Below are 23,547 nucleotides of genomic sequence, written 5' to 3'. Positions count from 1 at the left end.
ATATCAGACAATTAAATCGATTTACCCATATGTTCCATTTTTTGCCATGGCAGCCATGTTTGTTGTTTAACTTGGGAAAAACACAAACGTTTACTACATATCCTTAGGATCATTCACCCAAATTTTGGTTGAAATTGGTTCAGTAATTTCAGAGGTGAAGATCTTTAAATAAAATGCTTCGCTGAGCGCAGCCTGATACGACCGCAGATGTCAAACCCTGAACAGTTGGGGCAAATTTGGATATAATATTCAAGCTTGATACTGTCTGAATTTTGATTGTGATCAAATTTTTACCAAATATAGGTTTCTGACACAAAATAAATGTGGTAAAAGATCTTACAAATCTATTGCGCAATACTGTGCAATCGAAGATTACTTCTTAAAACTTTTACAAAATTTGAAATTTGAAAATTTTTGAAAAAAATATGAATTCCTTTAAAAAATTGGAACCCCCCCCCGTGACTTTTGGAATCCCCCTTGGAGCAATTACCCCAAGACTCGATCCTATTCTTTCCTTTGTAGTATGGAACCTTGTAGTACAATTTCAGAGAGATCCATACACATCTAACACAAGTTATTGTTTGGAAACTAGAATAATGCATTGTTTTTTACCCTTTTTTGGCCCCTAATTCCTACATGTTTGAGGCAATTACCCCCAAACTCAATCCCAGCCTTCCCTTTGTGATATGGAACCTTATGGTACAATATCAGAGAGATCCATACACTTACACACAAGTTATTGTCCGGTAACTACAAAAATTGTTGTTTTTGGCCCCTTTTAGGCCCTTAATTCCTAAACTGTTTGCCCCATAACCCCTAATATGAATCCCAACCTTCTACTTGTGGTATTAAACATTGTTGTACAATTTCAGAGCAATCGAAATATTTATACACAAGTTATTATCCTGAAACTAGAAAAATGTTTGTTTTGGGCCCCTAATTCCTAAACGGTTGGGACCATCATCCCCAAAATCAATCCCAACTTTCCTTTTGTGGAATTGAACCTTCTTAAAATATTTCATAGAGATCCATTAACTTAAACTTCGGACAACGACGACATCATACCATAATAAGATCCCAAAAAATTTTTTGCGGTCGTATAAAAAGTATACCATGGACAAGAAAATTAGTGATGGTAATCACTCTCATGACCATTTGGGCAAGGCAATTTTATTATGGTGGGCATACAGTAGGGGTCTGTAGTAATGTCAAATTACTGTTAATAATATAAAATTTGTAGTTTTTATATTAATTTTATTGCACCTCATAATAAGATATAAAATAATAACAAATTAACATCAACAACAGATGCAAACATTCACACAAATAGTCAAATGCAAACACATACATACAAAATTAGTTCATAAGTCATTTATAAAGATCCCAATATAATATCTGGTTCTATACATTTGTTATAAACCGTAACTTATTCATGAAAAGTTTGACACATTATATTTGTTTAACATCTGTTTTACAGTAATTACTTGTAAAATGATTTAGCTATATATTAATATGGTGTAATAACATAAATATAAGGATATGCGACCGTTATCAACTATCAACTAGAGACCAAACAAGAATGACTATCAATACTTTACTACAAACAAAATCTGGCAAAATACAATAACTTTCTTGAAAATCTTTTCAAATGGTTTACTTGTGATAAAATATGCTAATATTTTGTTAATGGCATTTCATTGAGGAAACAATTTTTGGCTTTAGTTTACAACATGAAATACAAATTGTTTTTAAATCTTTCTTGCACAGCTGTAGACAGAAACCACCTGACAATCATCAAAAAGATTCCAGTTTTTTTCCGATCTGTGAAACAACAAAGAGCAATTAGGGGTCTCAGGGGCTGAGTCCAGAGAAAGTTTAACAGTGTGTATGTAAATCAACATGTTCCTTTGCTTTTTCTGTGTTTTTGCTCTGCATGTACTGATTTTGTGTCATGGATGGATACCCCTTATCCTTTGTTTTTCTATTAAAACAATCATCTTAACATAGAATTTTTTTTGGGGGTCCAGTTTTTGCATTTGACTCCTTCCTATGTTTTAACACCCTTGTATGAATCTAAACACAATCACAATTACAGTATAAAAATAAGGAGATGTAGTATGATTGCCAATGAGACAACTAGCCACCAAAGTTCAAATGAAGTAGATGTAAGCAACTATAGGCAACCGTACGGCCTTCAACAATGAGAAAAACCCATACTGTTTTATGGCAATATAAGGCCCCGACATGAAAAATATGACACAATTCAATTGAAAAATTTAACGGCCTAATTTATAACAAAACAATTTACGAAAAAACAAATATGACAGACATGAAGTATACTCCTTAACCTATAAAACATTTGCTCAGTCATACTGTTTTTGAAACTTTAGTAAGGAAATTGACATTTTTGTATGAAATATCCTTGACCTCGTCTATTTTTAGGCCATTTACTCATGATAAAGTGTTAAACACAAAACAAGCACTGTAATGACTATTATGACAAATATTCTGAAAATTTTAACAAAAAATTACAATTCTCATTCTAATAAGTTTTAATTATAAGTTTACTTTATACTGAAGTAAAGCGAAATATTGTTATTATGTATTGTAAAAGTATTCATAGATTTTATATACAATCCAGGATCCCCCTAGTACAAATCTTAACATCCAAATTTCTACTAGAAGTCATTGGAATACTGATTTGTACTGAACTTTAATAAGTATAAATCAGAATTTACATTTATTCTAGCAAGACATTAGAATTATTACTTAAACTGTAACGTATACATAAGAAGAGGATGTCCTTTCACATCTACATCCTATGGACACATTTTCACTTTGGGTATTTAGCTAAACTTTGTCTACTAATGACCCTAGACCTGTCTCTAAATAACCTTGTGAGGTCAAATATCAATCACTTTTTAATTATGACGTCAAATTTTTGAAATTGTAATGCAATATTCTATGGGAACAGGTGTGATTTTTAGTAATGGCTGACAAATTTACAACTGTAAATATATTTAAACAAAACAACATATTTATATGAAAATATAAGTTCAGGAGATCAATAAGTCAATGTTATAAATAAGACTGGACTGAATTTAACTGGTTCTAAATTTCCTGATACAGCGTCACAAGATAAAACATGTGTTGTTCCTATTATAAAGTCTGTATCACCAAAAAGCTGAATAATCTCCAAGACTGCAGGCTGAGGTCAATAAACCTTGAATCAGAAAGGATTTAGTTTGGCTGGTTCCAAAGGTACTGATACTTGATTCAATAAAGTTTCACCAGATAAAATAGATGTTGTTGCTATCACATAGTCTGTACCACCTAAAAAACATAAAAATCTTAATCAACATCAATTATATATTGTAGTGAAGAATAAGATGCTAAAAGTGTGTCTTTCCTATATATTTAATATATGAAAAGAATAACAATAATACTAGTTAGCATAACAGAACATACGGTACCAACATTTCTTTTTTACACATATCTGAAATTTATCTTTTTTGTTTCAACAGGACAATGTTTTAAAAGGGATATCACCACAGAAAGTAAAAAGCGTGTTGGGTCATTTAGTTGCCTAGAACCTGACTTTAATTATAAAATAAACAAAATCAATGAATTATGAAATGGATGTCAAAAGTCTTTTACCAAGTTAAGTGATGGTAGGTAGTTTTATGTTTGAAGAATTAAATTAGGTAAAAAAAACTTATCTTGTTCAATGAATTAAAAGTGACAAACTTATTTTATTTGGTATCAGAAAACTTAGTATCAGCCGCATCTCTTTTACTAATCTGAGTAGATATATATGAATATATGAAACTGTGTCACAGTCTACTGGTTGACTGTGCTGTTAGGCTCTTACAAAAATTGTATCATTGTAATTGACTTTAAATACTGTAAATTCAGAAATTAATGTGTGCATTTATTATTTCTAATCACTGATTACTGGTAAAAATGTAAGAACTTATTGATATGATTGTCAAGAATTTGTGAAGGAAAATCACAACTGAAATTATAAAAGCAAGTTTTTATTATTGCGAACCTGATACTATTGCATTTTTAGCATGAATAAAAACATTACTTTTGGTCTCTTGTGGAGATTTGGTCTCTTGTGGAGAGTTGTCTCATTGGCATTCATACCACATCTTCTTATTCTTATATCACAAATATTTCTGGATTAACAGTACTTACTTTAACTTCAAGCTATTAAACAGTAAATATGGTCATTATGATCTTTATCATAGTATTTATCACACCTTGGGTAAATTATGACGTTATGATTGGTTTAACGCCATCACGTGGTGACCCCTATGTATCCATATGGTGTCAGTAGATTTTATATGGGGTTCATGATGTCACGTTTACTATTAATGGTGACGTCATCGATTAATGTGATTGTATTTCATTGCTTATTTTTATACATAACTTAGTAGGAAAAGTCTCGTGTGCACTAAATTTGTTATAGGGTTCACTACTGACCCCCTACAGATCCATAGTTGGTTAGTAAAATCCATAGATATCACCTTCGGCCTCACACCCAATGGATTTTACTAACCCTCTATGGGTCCATAGGAGGTCAGTTGCGAACCATATAACTTATAGTGTCATATTGTTTCTAAGAAGTACATTTGAACTATATCCTTTGACTGTAACTGTATGTTAATTTGTTTACAGAACTGTCTGTGGACATTCATATATGCCACATGGTAGTGGATGCATAACATACTCCATTTATCAAATGTCTTTTTGCTTTTTTTATTGAGGTTCTGTTCTATTTAAGGAATGACTGTAATATTTTTTCTGTCTATTAAGAAATAACATAAAAAATGTGGTGCACACTGAATAACCCACATAGCGGATTATTTAAAGTGTGCACCACATTTTTTATGTTATTTCGAATAGACAGAAAAAATATTAAAGTTATTTCTTATAATTTAATTCTAAATTCTATTTTAAACCAGAGTAAACCATGAAAAAACGTTGATGATGCCACGGTCACATGAGTAAATTATGTCTATGAGCTGATAAACAAAACAACGTCAGCCAATCAGAAGACACATTACATCCAAAATTAAATTATTGATAAATAACATAACATCTTTTCTATATTCATATCCTATAGTTCAAAATTATTTTAATTGCTTTCTAAAACATAACTTCTAAGAATAAATCAAGTATATCTTCAACAATGTATAATTTCTTATTCTTTCAATAAAACAGGTTTTGCAAGATCATGAGACACTGACTAGCATATAATACTATATAAATAATAACTAGAGATATTGGGTAGTATCAAGCAACGGGGAAAACATTAACTACTAGCTGGTCCACAGGCTAATGTATTATAGATATATGAATATGAAGATAATACAATTTGACTTTATAGAGGGAAGTCTCCCTTTATTTCCAAATTTTTGCCCCTCATCTTTTCATTATGAATATTTGGTTTTTCAACAAAAATTGACATGCAATGTTTGTTTACAAAAACCACAAAACAAAAACAGATTTGTAAATTGGATGGAGAGTTGTCTCATTGGCACTCATACCACATCTCTTATTTATATTAACTCCGCTGTATGAACACTTGTTCAAATTTTCTTTGAAAATTAAAAAAAAAATTCTCTTGAGATAACATAAAATCCAATTGCAGTCCAACAAAGGATGAAAGTGTACAAGTACTGCCATACTGTGGGATGATTGTTCCAGGATGGTATTGAGAAGGAGGGATATCAGTGATGGGATGAAAAATTAAAACATTTTACATTTGACTAAGATGCAAACAACCGAGCAGGCTTGGTATGTTCAACAACAAAGTCCATGAGAGTGTTACAGTTGAGAATTTTAGTAGATGCTATGATATAGTCTGTACCACCTACAAGAAACCATCAAAAATTAGCATGCATTTAAATAATTATATTACAACCAAATTTCCTTCTTAAGTGGATAGTTATTAAGTAAAAGTTTGCTTATTTGTTCATTTATCCATAAATTTTGAATTAGCTATAGCAGTTTTTACTAATGTCGGAAAGAAGCTTATCATATAGACATATTTTATTACTTTTTCCATACTGTGGATTCATTTTCTTTCGTGGGATACAAATTTTGTTTGTGCATTTCGTGAGTACATAGAATATAATGCATTACGTTCTCTATATGATCACTATGACTATTTTAATGTTTTAACTATTCTACTGGAACATATCCTTAGATAGTAAAGTGTAACATTGACACCTGTATAAATCAAGCATTACTATTGTATTCATTTAGTCTAACATTTCTTCATGCATGAATGCTGTCAGAAGCAAAGATATATAAAATGAGTGAGAATAGCATAAATGATAATAAAGTATATAAAAAAGCCATTCCATATCAACTAAATAAGTGTAATTAAACAAAAAAAGAACTAATATATACATGCTGAAAACTGAGACAACATTCCACATGGAAATTATTAAAGATCTTACCATCATCCTGTTGAGCAAGAAACCTGAGAGCAGCAATCTCAGCATATGTCACACCTCCCAGGAAAAACACCAATGTTATCTTTTGTTCTGCTGCTGTGGAATTTATAGATCCTATTGAACTTCCTGCAAATATAATTCATTTCAAGGCATAAAAGTTATATTTTGTGATAACTTGGCACAAAGGCAATCATATGACTTAAATAAATCTTTTCCTTATTTCTAATACAAAGTCTGAGACATACCACCTATACAATGCAGATGACTATAAAACAGTTCCCAATTAAAGATTTTTTGTAAAGCAAAATAGATGAGCTGTTCAATTCAAAGCTATTGAACATTAAATTTCAATTTTAAAAATTGCATACATCTTTTTGTAGTTTCATAGGGTTTTCAAAGCAAAAAAAAAACATTTTTCTTAATTTAATGAACTCAACTATTAGCCTCTGGGGTACTGTGAAACCTACTGTATGGTTTTGAAATAAAGCTTTTGAAATTACTGACTAAAAATTAATTTCTTTCTGTAGTTAACTTTCATGGTCAAGTATTTATAGAAAGACTAACCCTAAAAGATATTTCCCTGACCATGGGTCTGTAGAATATCTCTATGTAGTCAATGACAGCATCACTGACAAAATTTTAGAGATGTATTTTCAAACTTTTGCAACTTTTGCTAAACTATAAGTCTAACCTGAGTGACTGAAGGTAGTCATTAAGAACAAGTACTTTTCAAAGTCTGAGAGATTCAAGGACAGAGTCAGAAATTAAAATTTAAACAAAATACAAACAATTTCTCTCCTTAGACCAATAAAAACAAGGAAATTGAATATCTTCAAACAGATCCATACATAATACCAGAATAACAAAATTAAACTACCATCCAGAATTAAGGAATTAAATAAAACAGCATAATAATTCATTGATTTTTGGTAGTTTCTGTTAAATTCATTCACAATTGGGTTTAGACTAGGGAAAGATTAAAGCTTGACATATAGTATAGACACCATTCTTTTGTTGGGGACTGCAAACTGACCTCTAGATGTCTTTTGGTTATTTGTGTTTTAGGGGTTATTGTCTCATAGACATTTACCACACATCTTGTTTTATTCAGTTCATTTTTTTATTTACATTGTGCTTTATGCTGGACTTTTGACTAGCTTTTGTTCATTAAGAATCTTTCATTTTTTTTTATTGACTGTATGGACTACTGTTGCATAAATTTGTAATGTGATTTTATTTTTTTACATATGAAACAAACTACAAAATAAATTGACACACAAAAAATCATTTTATCCCCAAACTGACAATTAATTTGGTTTATATGGTACTTATAATAATCTTACGTCTCTTCCTGAGAGCTACAGGTATTTGTTGTATTTCTTCAACTGTCGGTCCAGGTAATAGGTTGAGAACTTCTGTTATACTACGCCAGCCAGGGCGGGCATAATACTGGGCTAGTCTAATACTTAAAGGAGCATATCCACTGTATACATATGAAATATCATTGGGAACCTGAAACAAAAATTTACAAAATTTGTTACCTGAAATCAAGAAAAAGTTTTCATCCCATCATCTTTTTTGTTATCACTCTTTCAAGAAATCTTTACTTTTTTCAGAAACAAAAATCTCATGAGCAAGAGGCATAAACAAATGTCTAGAGATACTGTAAACCATCTTATTTCTATGAATATTTTGTTTTTTCCATTTAGTTCTCTCCACGGACTCAATGGTGATTCATGTTTGCAAATACTTTTTCTCATTTAGCTCCTTCTAGCAGACTTCACTGTGATTTATTTTTCGCTGTATTTTTCTGCTTATGAAAGTAGTGTAAATAGAAATGAGTTAGTTGACTGTATCCTACACTGCTGTAAAAAGCACATTTCATTCAACTGATAGAAATTTGACTTAATGTATTTATGATCAAGAAAAGGGAAATAATTAATTTTTATATCATGGTATATTACACTGTAAATATTCAAAATACAAGTACACTTTTTAAAGTATTTTGTTGAAAACTTGTTATACAAAGCGCCACAAAAAAAATAATTACTTAAAAAAATTTAATGCAATATCAGGAAAAATACTGAAAATTTTTGTCAATTTCTTTTTCACAATATTATGTTACAATGTGTTTAGCACATAATTTTTGTATCTCAAATATTTTACATGAAAACAGCTTTTCAAAATAATTTCTGATGTTACTAATTTTTATTACTAAATTGTTCATGTTTTGTTTTCATACTTACCATTTCATTTACGTCCTCCATGATTAATCTGAGTGACTTTTTAATAGTTGGATATGTTCTGTTACCAAAAAGACGTATTAATCCTGCTCTCTCTAGGTTCATTATTGTAACTATATGTTCAAAGCCGTATGTCTAAAAACAAAACAAAAAGTTATGCAAAGAATGAAGGGCAATTCTCAATCTAATATATTTCTATCTGTAAAAGATAAATCAAACACACAGCCAGTATACCTGGAATAACTAGAAATAGCTGTACAGAATATGAAAAAGATGTAATTCCCTCGATATTCATATACCTCTTTAATTACCTGTTTGAAGTGGTATTCACGTCTTATAGGATTAGGAAGTATGATTTATTTTTTCCCTTTGCACTTTGATGTCTTTTCAGCAGTTTGTTAAAATTTCTGACCAGTTGAACAGTTTGAACTGATGAAACAAATTCCTATTTGGTAAGAATTTTGAATGAACTGCATTGGTGGAGAGAAACATTTATCATCAAGTCACAGTAAAATAGAATTTACAAGTTGATAGAGAACATTTATATTAGTTTAGATATAAATTCATAGTTTTCAACTGACAAACTTTTTGCATGTGCATGCTTTATCAACAGTTTACTAATTCTTCTTGTTTCACATTGTGGGAACATGTTTGTACAGAAGATCACACACAAGATCATATGTTCTGATTAACTGTTTAATATGGGTTTTCTGTTTTTAGTCGTTTCAAAGTACTTTAATTTTTTCCATCCATTGTTGTTATGTAAAGGTCTTAAATGGTTTTCACGTCTAAGTTTTCATGGTGGAAGTTGTCTTACTTGCAATTATACCAAATCTCATTATTTTTACGGTTAGGGTTATTTTTCTTACACAAGACAAAATCTTGCTAGCATTCTTTTAATTTTCTACACAATTAAAAACAGTTCATATATCATCAAATAAAAGAAGGTAAGCTATTTAGAGAACAGATATGACACTTTCTCTAGAGAGAAAAAACATACATTCACAAATGCTACACAAGCTGTAACCCTTAAAAATGTCAATACAAACAAAAACAAAAATAATAATTTCAAAAGGAGTAGGTCCGGTAAGGGCCGATTTTGGCCTCAAAATTTAGGTTCATCTGATGAAAGACTTTGGACACTTTTTAAACACTTAAGCGTCTACTTCAGTCGATTCAATTAGTTTATGTGAAAGATTTGAACTGAGTTAGTCATTTAAGACTCTCAAATTCAAGCTTAAATATGAAAAATCTATCAAATATGCCATAATATGTCACTTTTCAGATGGTTTTTGTCAAAAATGAAAGTGGCCGCATCCGTGTTCATTCTCAACCTTTATATATGTTATGTAATATCATCAAATACAACTTACATTTTAATATTAAGAATGAACACAAATGTGGCCACTTCCATTTCAAACGGAAACTGTCTAAAAATTAACCAAAATGCTAAAATTTCGAAGATTTCAGTAATTTAGCATGACTTAATGATACTAATACCCGATACATGAGTATTGTATTGTCAAAAACAGCCCATTTTTATGTAACAGAAGTATTCTTCTTTCCAATAAATAGCTAAAAATTTACATTCTAACAATTTTGTAAAACTGCTATATTTTGGGGCCATAAAGGGGTTATACTTGGCCTACTCCTTTGACAAGTATGTGGGATATTTAGAGCTTGACATATTGTATAGACACCTGCGTATTAATGACGACTGTATGTTTACCTCAAGAAGTCATTTGATTATGTTTGCTGTTGGATTGCTGGATTGTTGAAGTATATCCATTTTTTTTTTTTATTTATTCATCTATAATACATACCTGTAGAACTTCTCTTTTATAATAATCTAATACTTTTGGTTTTAATCCATTGTTACAATAAGACTGGATACATATTAATCTTAAAACCTGAAAACAAATAAGATATGAACATTCAGAAAAAAAATATATACATGTTTCTTTCACTTTTTTAAACGATATAAACATATGGAAACAAAACTTGATTTTTTGCATTTAATAACAATCATACATAATGTAATTCCATATTTTTTAGATTAAATAGACAAATTTTAGGAAGATCATCACTTGCAGTTTTATACAAACCCATACCTACAGCTGTTTCAGGAAAAAAAATTATGGAAAAAGGATTTGAATGATTTTAAGAACACAAAGAGTATTTATCTGAAGAAAAACCATAATACCATAAAAAAAAATATATTTACAATTAGACTTTGTTCATATGATCTTTATTTTTCTAATGGCAAAAAAATATATTTTGTACCAGTGTAACTACAAACCTAGAAATTCATGAAAACCAGTACCAGTAACCATTTTAAGGCACATACAATTATCCACACATGATAAACAATAAGTAAAATTAAACAATTATCGATACTATAGATAATTTTTCATAATTATCTTATTCTATATGTTAATTTAACTCATATCTATTGTAAATGTAAGAATTGAATTACCATTTTTTAAGTTTTATGTGACAAGAAAGCGTGTGACCTACCACATTTTTAACAAGAAGCCTGTGCGCGCTTAATACAAAATGTGCTATGTCATTTGCATTTATATTGTTGCAATCTTCCAAAGTCATTATTCAATTCATACAAATACATGGAAAATGTTTTCCTCACCTTATTAATTGGTTCCTGTTTTCCCATACAATCTTCTATGTACGTGTGAACTTTATCTGTCTCTATACTATTTATGAATTCTGTAAACATATTCACATTAAATATTTTTACCATTGAATAATGCATTGACAAAATCTTTGAAATTAAAATCTTTCTCATCTGGATCATCCTTCCTGTTTCCTATATTTTTCTGTATAATTGTAAGGCAATTCTTACTATCTAAGTTTCATTTCAGATCAAGATATTTCTTGGTGTTTTAAATTTAGACTTACAAGATTTACCATGAGCTATTGCACAATAATGATACCCTTGCTTTAGGTATTGTATAAACAGTTAGCTGATGATTGATGGATGTGTAAACACATCCCACAATAAAGCATGTTCACTTGTAGCTTGATACAAATTTTCAGGAAGCTCCAATTTGTACTGAGAAAATGCCACCTAAATTTCATAAATTAAAATTATGTGTAAGAATATAAGAGTTAATTTGGTTAAATAGGAATTTGATGAGCAATGGACATGAAAATGCAATGATTGAATGACACTAATTTCCAATTTTGTATTTATTTTTATATGCAAACCTGGCTATACATGTATTTCTACATTTTCTAACTGCTTATTTGCTACATACCTTGTTGACACCGCAAACAATCTATAAATTCGTCTGTATCAGTATATTCTTTGACTAGTTCTGCTATTGATGTATCTGTAAATTACGATAAAATATTATAAGAAATTATGAATGCTGTTCTCATTGGTTCAGGATGACCTAGCTATTTTGCATTAAGAAATATATCCACAAGGCATCCAAAACTGAAAATGACCGTCTTGCCACAACTCTGATATACACTTTAGGGATTCAAGGGTGTGTACCTATATTTCTTTGCATGGACATTTCACTGCTGTTAATTTTGTTTGGATTGGGATATTCTACTTTGACTGAAAATAACTGCTTTCAGTGACTTTCACATTTTGCATATTATGAAATCTGACAATATTTGTCACAATTATTTTTTTAAGTTTACAAATATTACCAAGTTGCCAGTATACAATTTTGGCTGGTCTCTCTAAGCCCTTCTTATGTCTTATATTTTTTTATGTTTAATATTTTACATACCCACACATTTGTTCTTTTATAAATCTTATACAGAAACATTTGTTGGTACATAAATTAGTATCTTTTCCATTTTAGTCTCCAGAAAAATGGTCATGAAAACAGAAATTTGTATGCTTAGTAACCCAAGTTTCAGTGTTGTGTATGAGCTGTGTTGTTTTCAGAAGATAATACATTTTTTATCTTCTACTAAAATAGCATCTGACCAGTAGACAGAAAATTGCTTTTTATATGGATGTAGCTTTTTTGATGCAATACATTACACTTACGTATTGATAATGACTGTCTGACTTGTTGTAGATGCTATACATTACACTTACGTATTGATAATGACTGCCTGACTTGTTGTAGATGCTATACATTACACTTACGTATTGATAATGACTGCCTGACTTGTTGTAGATGCTATACATTACACTTACGTATTGATAATGACTGCCTGACTTGTTGTAGATGCTATACATTACACTTACGTATTGATAATGACTGCCTGACTTGTTGTAGATGTGGAAGTTTAGATACAAACTGTTTCATATCACTAACTGTCTTGGCAGAATGTCTTTCCTGTTGAAAAAAACACACAAGCTTGTATAACTAAATTTTAGCTATAAATGGTTTTAATTGTTGGCAAAGTCAGAGAATTTAGATTAAATAAATTTATGATTGTTTGTCTTCCACAGACAATAGCAAATTTACAATCAAAACATTGAATACAACTATATGTACAAAGTATGCTCATTATTTCGGATTGGTTGATAGAATTATAACATCACTTCCAACAATTCTTATATTTTTGGTAGTAAAACCATCTCTCTAGTCTCATGGTAAAGATAGCATGATCACCTGAAAAAAATGAGGTCATAAGTTCAATCCGTTGCTGAGTAAAACCAAAGACTAAAAATCAACTGCTTCTCTGGCTAAGCATGTAAGGTAAAAGTGTATATTAGAGATCAGAATAAAGGGTCCAGGTGTGTTGTAGTGCTTCCTATATACTGTTACTGTCATTAGATCTAGTATAAAGCAAGGTTTTAATTGATATTGTACTAACATATTCTTATCCTGAACCTGATTATAATATTTGCCACTGGACATTCACCCATCCATCATGTCAATTTCATTGATGGAGGAAATTGGAGTAGCTAGGAGTAAGTTGCAAACCTCTAGCAAGTAACTGATAAACTCTTTAACCTACCAGAAATCGAATACAACGTTAAACATCTTACAAACGACCATATAAAGAGCTTGAAAACCTCCCAGTGATAATAGGCTGGAGTGATTTCAATGAGTACCGGTAGATGTTGGCCAACAACCTAGATCTGTCACCCACCTAGGCCTCTTGTTTCCTTAATGACACAATCACCTTTCTTTATACTTACATCAAATTCAGCTGTTATTGTTTTAGCTTTCTTGCTGACAATACTACCAACTGCATTAAAATTCTTATCTCTCAAGTCAGCATATAATACATCAGAAGAGTTCAGAATGACTTTCTTTGGTTCTGTTGGAACACCTTTGGATTCTTCACCTTGTCCTGACTGAAATTTTTCGGGAGGTAGTTTTACACTTGCTACAAATTAGGGAAAAAAAGAGAATTTTCAAGATTGTTTATAATTTACAATAAATATAATACATTTACCTAGAATTTATTACTGTAATAACCTAAAATAATTCGGTAGAGTTTTTTTTTAAACTAGAAGATAATTCAAAAAGGGTCTCTTTCTGGAATAACATTTACTGTGATTAGGGAGTTGCCGCTATCAGTTAGTGATTAGATGTTTACAAATGAATTTTTTACTGGCAACATAAAGTGAATCACTAAAATGGATACTTATGGCTGTCAAATCCCAAATTGGCAGTGACAACTCTTAAACACTTTACTAATATTCCTATTATAATGCAATACAAGTAAAATGTTCAAAATTCACATTTTTAATATCCAGGAATTTAAAATGTTAACTATGATTGCTCATAGTTGTTGGAAATAACTCTGATGGTCAACTGTGCAATTGCAACTGACAGTAGTCATCATTCGATAAAAAATAGGTTTTCACATCAAATTGAATTGAATTTCCTTTAAAAAAATCCTTTCAGTTTATTAAATTATCTTACAAATTAAAAGAATATACAATGCAAAATACCTTAAAAATACAAAATCAACCAGTTTTGGAATATTGATCAGTGGTGATTATAACTGTTTACTCACTTTATGAGGAACAACAACTATCTTAAAAATTCCCAGGTACACATGGGAAATTCATTTCAAAATATTAAAAAACAAAAAATACACAACTACATATACAGTTAGTGATCATAAACTATGTATAGAAAGAGGCAGATATTCAGCACTTTGATAGGAAGATGTAAACTTTAAGTTGAAGATGAAATTTTTTTTCTTCTGTATTAAATATGTCACCAATAGTTTGTCCATCTTTATCTACATTTTGTAAGTCATGTTTAATCTTATATTTCATTTATTTGTCAAACTAATCAATGTAATCAACTGCAAGTAATTTAATCTGATTGTTCAGTTCATCATTGGGAACTCATAATTGACAATAAAAACATTGTTTTGTATTGTATGGTGACAGAAAACTTGATTCCATTCCTTAGAATAATGCATGCTTACAACACTTTATGATACACTGAAAATGACAAAAACGTTCCTCCCATTGAAGGGAGGCATTGTTAAAATGATACTTACTATTATTTATATCAAATATTTCATCAATTAATCCTTCATACGTCAGCTGTGACAACAATGGGGTCAGAAGGTCAACATTACGATCAAGAATCAATAGATTATCTATCTGTGGTGTTATGTTTGGTTCCTGTCCACAAAGTTCTCTTCTCATTCTCAACATCATGTCTACTACTTGCTGAAATACACAAATGGATGAAATAAGTAAATGGTATTTGTTTTGTCAAATTACAACATTTGTTTATAATAACCTTACGACTTGGCTACATGAAACCTTACAGAGGCACATGATACACATTCCTGATATCTTCTCAAAATCAAGTACAAGAGGATCTAACGCATCTTTTATACATGTCATAAGTGTATTTATCTAATAAACTATGGTTATGAATAAACATATAGGTGCCTACATGCCCTTTCAACTCCATTAAATGTCAGTTTTGAGGTAGTCAGTTTATATTTAGATTTAATACAGGTAAATGAATGAACTAAACCATTTGTAACAATATCACAAGTATACTATAGTTCTCACCAGACAAATGAAAAATTGTCCAGTTTTTTTTTCAAGATTATTGTCCCATAACTCTGAAATCTATAATCTGAAAATCATCAAAATCAAAATTGAGCTTGTCTTCGAGCATCCTAAAATTATGTCAGAAATTGGTATTTCCTTGTTTGGGCATACTTGAGTAATTGGGAGAAACAGATAGCCGTATACTTGTTTAATGGGCACATTAAATCCTACATAACTGGATCAGGTTTTGAACTACAGTATTGAAGAATAAAGACATTATTAGACATAACTTGGCACATGAGCAGGTATTCCCCTTAACCAAGTAAAAAATAAAAATTTTAACACAGCAGTTCAAAAAGATGATCTTGAATTTGTTTAAAATATCAAAATTTTCTTTATATAGCATGAAAAGAAAGAAAATAAATACTTATAAATATCTGTAGTACATGTACCTTAGCACAGTCTCCTTTCCCACAAATATTAGGAATAACACCATATAGTGTCTGTAGTGTCATCAAGGATTGAGCAGCATAATGCATGCTGGTAAAATCATTCTCCAGGTAACATTCCTGTCAATCAAAAGAAGTCAACATATAAAAAATAAGATGTGGTATGATTGCAAATGAGACAATTCTTCACAAGAGACCAAATAATGTAGAAATTAGCAACTATAGGTAACCTTACAGCCTTCAACAATGAGCAAAACCCATACAGCATAACAAGCTATAAAAGGCCTTGAAATGACAAATGTAAAACAATTCAAACAAGCATTCTGAAAGTATTGCATGGCAATACATAGTCCCCTACCAGATAAAAATTCATTATACTGGAACAAAATGCTAACTTGTTCTATTACTTGTCATGGTGTAAACAAAAAGTAAATATCATGTTAATATCTTCAAGCATGACTAAAAACAGTGTGGAAAACTGATTATGTGCGTGAATTTTTCAAGTCCAAGGACCATAACTCAGCACAAAATTATTAGACCGAAACAAAAATTTGAACTTGATCTGTAACATGTCATGATAAAACTATATATATACACCAATTATTAATCAATATCTTATAAGCATGATGAAAAAAACATCAGATATGATTAATAGTTCTCTAAAATTAGATATGATGTAATACAGTGTAAATTATAATCAAATATAATTAATAGTTCCAAATATTTTTTCTTTCATTTGTCACAAACTAATATAGATTTGTAACTTATCTATAAAACGTCAACAACTTTTATCTACACAATGTAATGTATTGAAATATATACATTAATAAAAATAGATTATTATCTAATTAAAGGATTTCTCTTCATAATTTTTTTTTATATATATACAGCATTCAGAAAATTAGTTTATACTAAATAACAAACCAACCTGCCAAAACATTCTTCAAATAATTTAACAAAGAATGTCTTTTAAATAAACTGTTATCACAGAGATATGTCTAGCCTTTTTGTAATTTTGATAATGCAAATGTTGAAATTAAAATAGCAATACTTTAACATGTAAGTTATGCAAATATTCAAAGTCGATGAACCATGACTGAAGGTATATGGCTAAACAATCTCCATGGAATGAGATGTGCCAATGCTAATACAACTGCATACCAAATACCATTGACTTATTATAAGTCGTTCCCTTTAAACAAACCTAAACACAAACATTAACTTGTAAACTATGTAAAAGTTTCAAAGTCAATGAACCATGATCAGAGGTGGGGCTATATAATCTCCATGGAAACAATACTTGCAAATGGGCAAAGTCAAAATAAATGGTTCCTTGCATATAAAGCAATATTTATCAATCATGCTGATCATTTGATTGAATAAATTAATTTCAAATGATGTGGCTTGATGTGTAGAATATTCCTGCAAAACATCTTTGGAAAATCTCATGTATTAAAAAGATGACGTTAAAAAAAGATGCCAAAATTGTCAGGAGTGCAACACTTTTTTGTGACATTTTGAAAAAATACTTTTTTATTAAGACACAGCAAATTGTTGTATGGAGGAATGTGCCTTAAATTCTTATTTATATTACAACTATTATATCTTAGTGATGATTTCAGCTCAGAATGAAGCTTTTCCATTGGACCGTTTTGATACAGATGTGTTTTGAAAAAAAGTTGTGCCATGTCAGGAGTGCAACACAAAAATTAGTATTACTGAGGAATAGAATGATTTTTGCTTAAATGACTCACACCTAAACATAAACAAAAGTCAATCCTGTAAAACAAATATGTCCTTTCCAGAATAAATAGTTCATTTACCTGATTATTGATATAGATAATGTGCAAGAGTCAAGTATATAAGTCCTCCCTATAAGTGTCAGGAGTGCAACTTTGAAGTTTAAAGACTAACACTGAAAAAATACAAAAGCCAATATATGGTTCTGTTTTGTTTTTCAAAAGATACTATACTAGATACAAGATTGCACCCAAAGAGTAGCCTGATAGACAAGGAATTTTTCTTTTAGAACCATTTCTTTGATGTCAGGAGTGCAACAGTTTTAAAATGACATTTTCTTGGACTTACATTTTAAGATAATCTCAGCTCCTAGTGACTTATTTGCATCTAAACATGTTTTCTAACTACTTAGGTTACATGTATGAGTTATAATAAATTCTTAAAGGTAAATTTCAAAGCAGGACTTTGATCCATGAATTATTGTTTGTCACAAGCAAACATATTTGAATGTTAAATTTTCATATTATTTTCATATTATGGAAGCTAATTGTCTTAAACTTTGTCTTTTGATTAGGAAATAACCATATTTCAATTTAAAAGTTTTATAATGGTTTCATGTAATACTAATTAAATTATTATAATTGTTATAACAAACAATTAATTTTGTTGCACTCCTGACATGAATTATCCATAACAAGCAGCTTTGCACATTTTGAGTTCAACTTTAAGACCCAACCTTTGAATGAATGAAAGATGGGAAAGATGGTTGTGAAACTAAACTTTAGAATAAAATCAGACAGGCTAAGTGCATACAAACACACCATCATAGTCAACAACAACTTCAACTTTGAGGAGTAGAAAATTGAGAAAAACACTGAAATAAGATCCAAATCTGAAGGACAAACTAGACAAATATAAACAAAGAAAACAAAACAATGTAAAACTAAATTCAAAAGACTTAGACCAGAATTAAAACACAAATGAGAAAATGAAAACAAAAAAGAGAAATTGGCAACAGAAGAGAAGAAGAAAATTGACACAAGCTAATAAAAAGTTGCAAACCAGCAGAAAATTGTCCAGTCAAGTAGCAAAAGTACAGATGCATATAAAATACCTAGAGAAATCAGAAAGAGAAGTCAAAGAATAAGACATTATCTTCCTGGCCATCCCAAATCTTGAGCTTAAACAATTGGGCACATCATATCCACAGCTACACCAAGGTGGTTGTCATTGTAAATGAGAACTGATATCAGCTGTGTGCAAGAAATTGATGAGTCTTGAACATGTTGAAGTATAAACAAAGTTGAGAAAACCCTAAAAAATCTGAAAACTGTTGAAAAGAAAATGGCATTTTCAAAGAGTCCCTTAGTTTTAACTTTTTCAGGTAGCCTCTATTCTTTTTGAAAATGCCAGTTTCTTTTCAACAGTTTCCAGATCTATTAAAGGTCTCTCAATTTTGTTTCCACTTCGGCACCCATCAATTTCTAGCACACTTCCATCAGTACTGATTAGTTCTTACAACTGATTTGGTGTAGCTGTGGATATGATGTATTCAATTGTTTTAGGCCAAGGTTTGGGTTGGTCAGGAAGAATTTTCCCTATACTTTGTCTTCTTATTCTGATTTCTCTAGATAGTGTATCTGCACCTGTACTTTTGCTTCTCGACTGGACATTTTTCTGTGGGTTTGCAAATTTTTTGGCTTGTGTCAATTTTATTCTTCTTTTCTGTTGCCAATCTCTGTGTTTTGATTTTTGTTTCATTTTCTCCATCTGTGTTTTTGTATTCAGGTTAAGCCTTTGTAATTAAGTTTTACATTGTTTTCTTTTCTTTGCTTTAGTATATTTGTCTAGTGTGTCCTTTAGGTGGATCATCTTTCAAATTTTTTTCTCAATTTTCTACTCATCAAAGTTATAGTGGATGTTGACTTTGGTGGTGTGTTTTGATCCCTTAGTCTGTCTGATTTTCTTCTCAAGTTAGTTCAGTTTCATCAACTATCTTTCCCATCTTTCATTCATTCAAAGGTTGGATCTGCAAGATGAACTCCAAATGTGTGAGACTTTAATAAAATAAAAATATTGAATCTGTGCAAAACTGCTTGTTATGGTAAATTCATGTCAGGAGTTCAACAAAATTAATTGTTTGTTATTACAGTTTTAATAATTTAATTAGTATTACATGAAACCATTATAAAACTTTTAAATTGAAATATGGTTATTTCCTAATCAAACGACAAAGTTTATGACAATAAGCTTCCTCTTCCTAAATTCTAAAATTATATAAAAAATCATTCAAATATAATTGCTTGTGACAAACAATAATTTTTGGATCGAAGTCCTGCTTTGAAATTCACCTTTAAGAATATATCATACATGTAGCCTAAATAGTAAGAACACATATTTGAAGGAAAATAAGGCATAAGGAGCTGAGATTATCTTACATTGTAAGTCCAAGAAAATAACAATTTAAAACTGTTGTACTCCTGACATCAAAGAAATGGTTCTAAAAAAAATCCTTGTCTATCATTGTCTATCAGGCTACTCTTTTGGTGCAATCTTGTATCTAGTATAGTATCTTTTGAAAAATAAAACAGAACAATATATTGGCTTTTGTATTTATTAAGTGTGGTTTTTTACTTCAAAGTTACACTCCTGACATTTATAGGGAGGCCTTATTTACTTGACTATCACACATTTATATCAATAATCAGGTTAATAAAGTATTTATTCTGGAAAGGACATATCTTTTTTACAGGATTGACTTTTGTTTATGTTTAGGTGTGATTCATATATTCAAAAATCATTCTATTCCACAGCTGTACTAATTATTATGTTGCACTCCTGACAGGGCAATACTTTTTTCAAAACACATCTGTATCAAACTGTTTAATGGACAAACTTCATTTGTAGCTAAAATCATCACTTAGACATAATAGTTGTAATATAAATAAGAATCTATGGCACATATCATCATATTACAAGTTTCTGTGTCTTTATAAAAAAAGTATTTTTTCAAAATGTCACAAAAAAGTGTTGCACTCCTTACAATTTTTGCATCTTTTTTTATCGTCATTTTTTTAATACTTGAGATTTTCCAAAGATATTTTGCGGGATTATTCTACACATGAAACCACAAAATTCAGCCCATTTTAACATTGCAAAGACTGCCATTTAAAAAAATAGAAGCGAAATGTGATGAGATGTGAACTTATGTATACAAAAAGTGACATGTATAATATAGTTCAAAAATATTGTTTAAATGAATTAAAATGCTAAATCTAAAAGGTATATACACTTAATCTAGAAATCATGGGCTTTTTTGATGATGTATAACTGTTTTGATATGATATAAATTGAATGTCAGGAGTGCAACAAAATAGGAGAAATAAAGTTCCTTATATAGGTAATAATTTTAAAAAATAATAATAGTTCAGAAAAACTTTGAAGAATGCAGATCTCTTTTTAAGTTGTCAAACAACAATTCTTCTGAATATTTAATAGAATTTAGTTCATAGTTTGGTAACTTAACCTCATTTTTATAATAATGTGTCAGAAAAATCTATTTAAATATGATCTGAAGTGCATAAGATGCATAAGTTAAAATAGAAATAACATTTAAATGACAGATTTAGGTCTTTATAAACCAGCAATGATTACAAATTTTAAAAAATCATGAGTATTTTGTTCTAGTTTCTGAAATTTTTGTTTGGTGTATAATATGTCAGGAGTGCAACAAAAACAGGGGAAATTGGATGTATTTTCTTTTTGATATATCTTCTTTATTAAAAGATTTATCTATCAATTTTTTTTCCTCAGTGAATTTGAAAAAGGGTTAATTTTAATATGGAGAAGTTATTTTATCAACTAATTGATGAATTATTTTTTAATCAAAACTTTTTCAATCAACTTTAAATGAATTGATACAAAAAATAGTCAAAAACATAAAAAAAAAAAAGATAATCAAAGAGGAGATTAATAATCTATGCATCAAAAGTAATGTTTGGATCTCTGCAATCAATAGGGGTGAAAAAAATATAAATATTTGATAGTGTTTGTCTGAAATAATATTCCAAAAAGGTATACTTAATTTAAATTTGTTTTATTGGTTTATGTCATTTAAGTTTCAGAACTTTTTTATTTCTTTATACTTTTTTATATCCTTTTGGATTTATTAACTTAAATGTATATGTATCAAGATACAACAAATGAAAATGCACTAAAACAATGTTGAAATTTGGTAAAAAAAATTAAATTTGGACCATTTATTTTGACTTTGCCCAAATGCCAATAAATTTGCTTACCAAATATCATTGACATAACATTAGCAGTTCATCTGAAACTGATCTAATCACAAACTAAAACATGTAAACTAAGCAAAAGTTTCAAAGTAAATACCATGACTGAGGGGGCGGGGCCAAATATTCTCCATGGAAATGAGATGTGCTAATGCTTATACAACTGAACACCAATTAACATTGGCCTACCACTAATGGTTCCCCTTGAACTGACCTAATCACAAACTAATACAAGTTAACTTAGCAAAATTTTCAAAGTCAATAGACCATGACTAAGGGGGCGGAGCCAAATAATCTCCATGGAAATGAGATATGCCAATGCTTATACAACTGCATACAAAATATCATTGACCTACCACTAGTGGTTCCCCATAAACTGACCTAATCACAAACTAATACATGTAAACTATGAAAAGTTTCAAAGTCAATAGACCTTGACTGAGGGGGCGGGGCCAAATAATCTCCATGGTAATGAAATGTGCCAATGCTAATACAACTGCATACCAAAAATCATTGACCTACAAATAGTGGTTCACCATGAACTAGACCTAATCACAAACTAATACATTGTTGACGCCGCCGCCGCCGCCGGAAACAGCATACCTATGTCTCGCTTTTTGACTCCGTCAAGGCGAGACAAAAATGAGTTATCTCCCTTTGTTCAGAAATATGGTTTAACATAGTACTCTTAACATTAGATATGGTACAGAGTTATGGTCCATAACTCTGGACTAAATCATCAGACCGGAACAAAATTCGAACTTGATCTATAACTTGTCATGATAAAACTATATACCAAATATCAAATCAATATCTTCAAGAACGAAGAAAAAAAGTGTGGAAAGCTGATTTGCCGGACTGACGGATGGACGGACAGACAGACGGACAGAGTGCAAACCTAAAGTCCCCTTCGATTTCGTCGGTAGGGGACTAACAAGAAACTTCCAGTCTGATTTATGTACAAAACAAACAACATGCTATATTATATTGTTGATTCAGAATTTTTTGTGTCCATTATTTATTATGATTGGATCAAAAAACAAAATCATTTATGATTGTGATTCAAGTAATTGCTGCATTCAAATAATGCTATCAAAATTGTATTTGCACATTTTTTGTTTTTTAAGAAAACTTGTTGCAATTTTAAATATAATAAAAGCATAGCAAACATTTCTGAATTTACAATAATCTTGTTATGGTTAAACAAAAAGAGTAACCAATTCATATACATGTGCTAAACATACACCATGCTGATTCTTTTACCTAATCATGTGATAAGTGTGAAAAATGAGATTGAATATGTACAAAGGGACTATCTTTGAAGATCTATACTGAATAATCAACTATTTCATTTAAATCTTCAAAAACAAAAACAAAATATTC

At 30.1% G+C, this 23,547-nt stretch overlaps 1 protein-coding gene across 2 annotated transcripts in view; it reads right to left on the bottom strand.

Moving 5' to 3' along the window:
- Positions 1-1,240: 1,240 nt before the first annotated feature.
- The window catches only part of LOC127713005 (vacuolar protein sorting-associated protein 33A-like), a 31,372-nt gene continuing 9,065 nt past the window's right edge, over positions 1,241-23,547 (bottom strand). The window contains exons 6-17 of one of the 2 annotated variants that reach the window (XM_052219594.1): positions 16,136-16,252; positions 15,173-15,347; positions 13,848-14,038; positions 12,945-13,035; positions 11,989-12,063; positions 11,358-11,437; positions 10,537-10,623; positions 8,717-8,848; positions 7,814-7,982; positions 6,474-6,596; positions 5,772-5,881; positions 3,208-3,333 (exon numbers count right to left, since the gene is read on the bottom strand). In XM_052219594.1, the coding sequence (XP_052075554.1) occupies positions 5,778-5,881; positions 6,474-6,596; positions 7,814-7,982; positions 8,717-8,848; positions 10,537-10,623; positions 11,358-11,437; positions 11,989-12,063; positions 12,945-13,035; positions 13,848-14,038; positions 15,173-15,347; positions 16,136-16,252 (1,344 nt within the window). In that variant the 3' untranslated portion in view covers positions 3,208-3,333; positions 5,772-5,777. Of the gene's footprint in view, positions 3,334-5,771; positions 5,882-6,473; positions 6,597-7,813; positions 7,983-8,716; positions 8,849-10,536; positions 10,624-11,357; positions 11,438-11,988; positions 12,064-12,944; positions 13,036-13,847; positions 14,039-15,172; positions 15,348-16,135; positions 16,253-23,547 lie in introns of both variants that reach the window. The other variant, XM_052219596.1, reaches the window with a different exon arrangement.

Source organism: Mytilus californianus, unplaced genomic scaffold (genome assembly GCF_021869535.1).
Source record: "Mytilus californianus isolate M0D057914Y unplaced genomic scaffold, xbMytCali1.0.p SCAF_8, whole genome shotgun sequence".
NCBI classification, from domain to species: Eukaryota; Metazoa; Mollusca; class Bivalvia; order Mytilida; family Mytilidae; genus Mytilus; species Mytilus californianus.
Note: the sequence above shows the minus strand (reverse complement) of the source record. Positions and strands in the feature narration are given on the sequence as shown.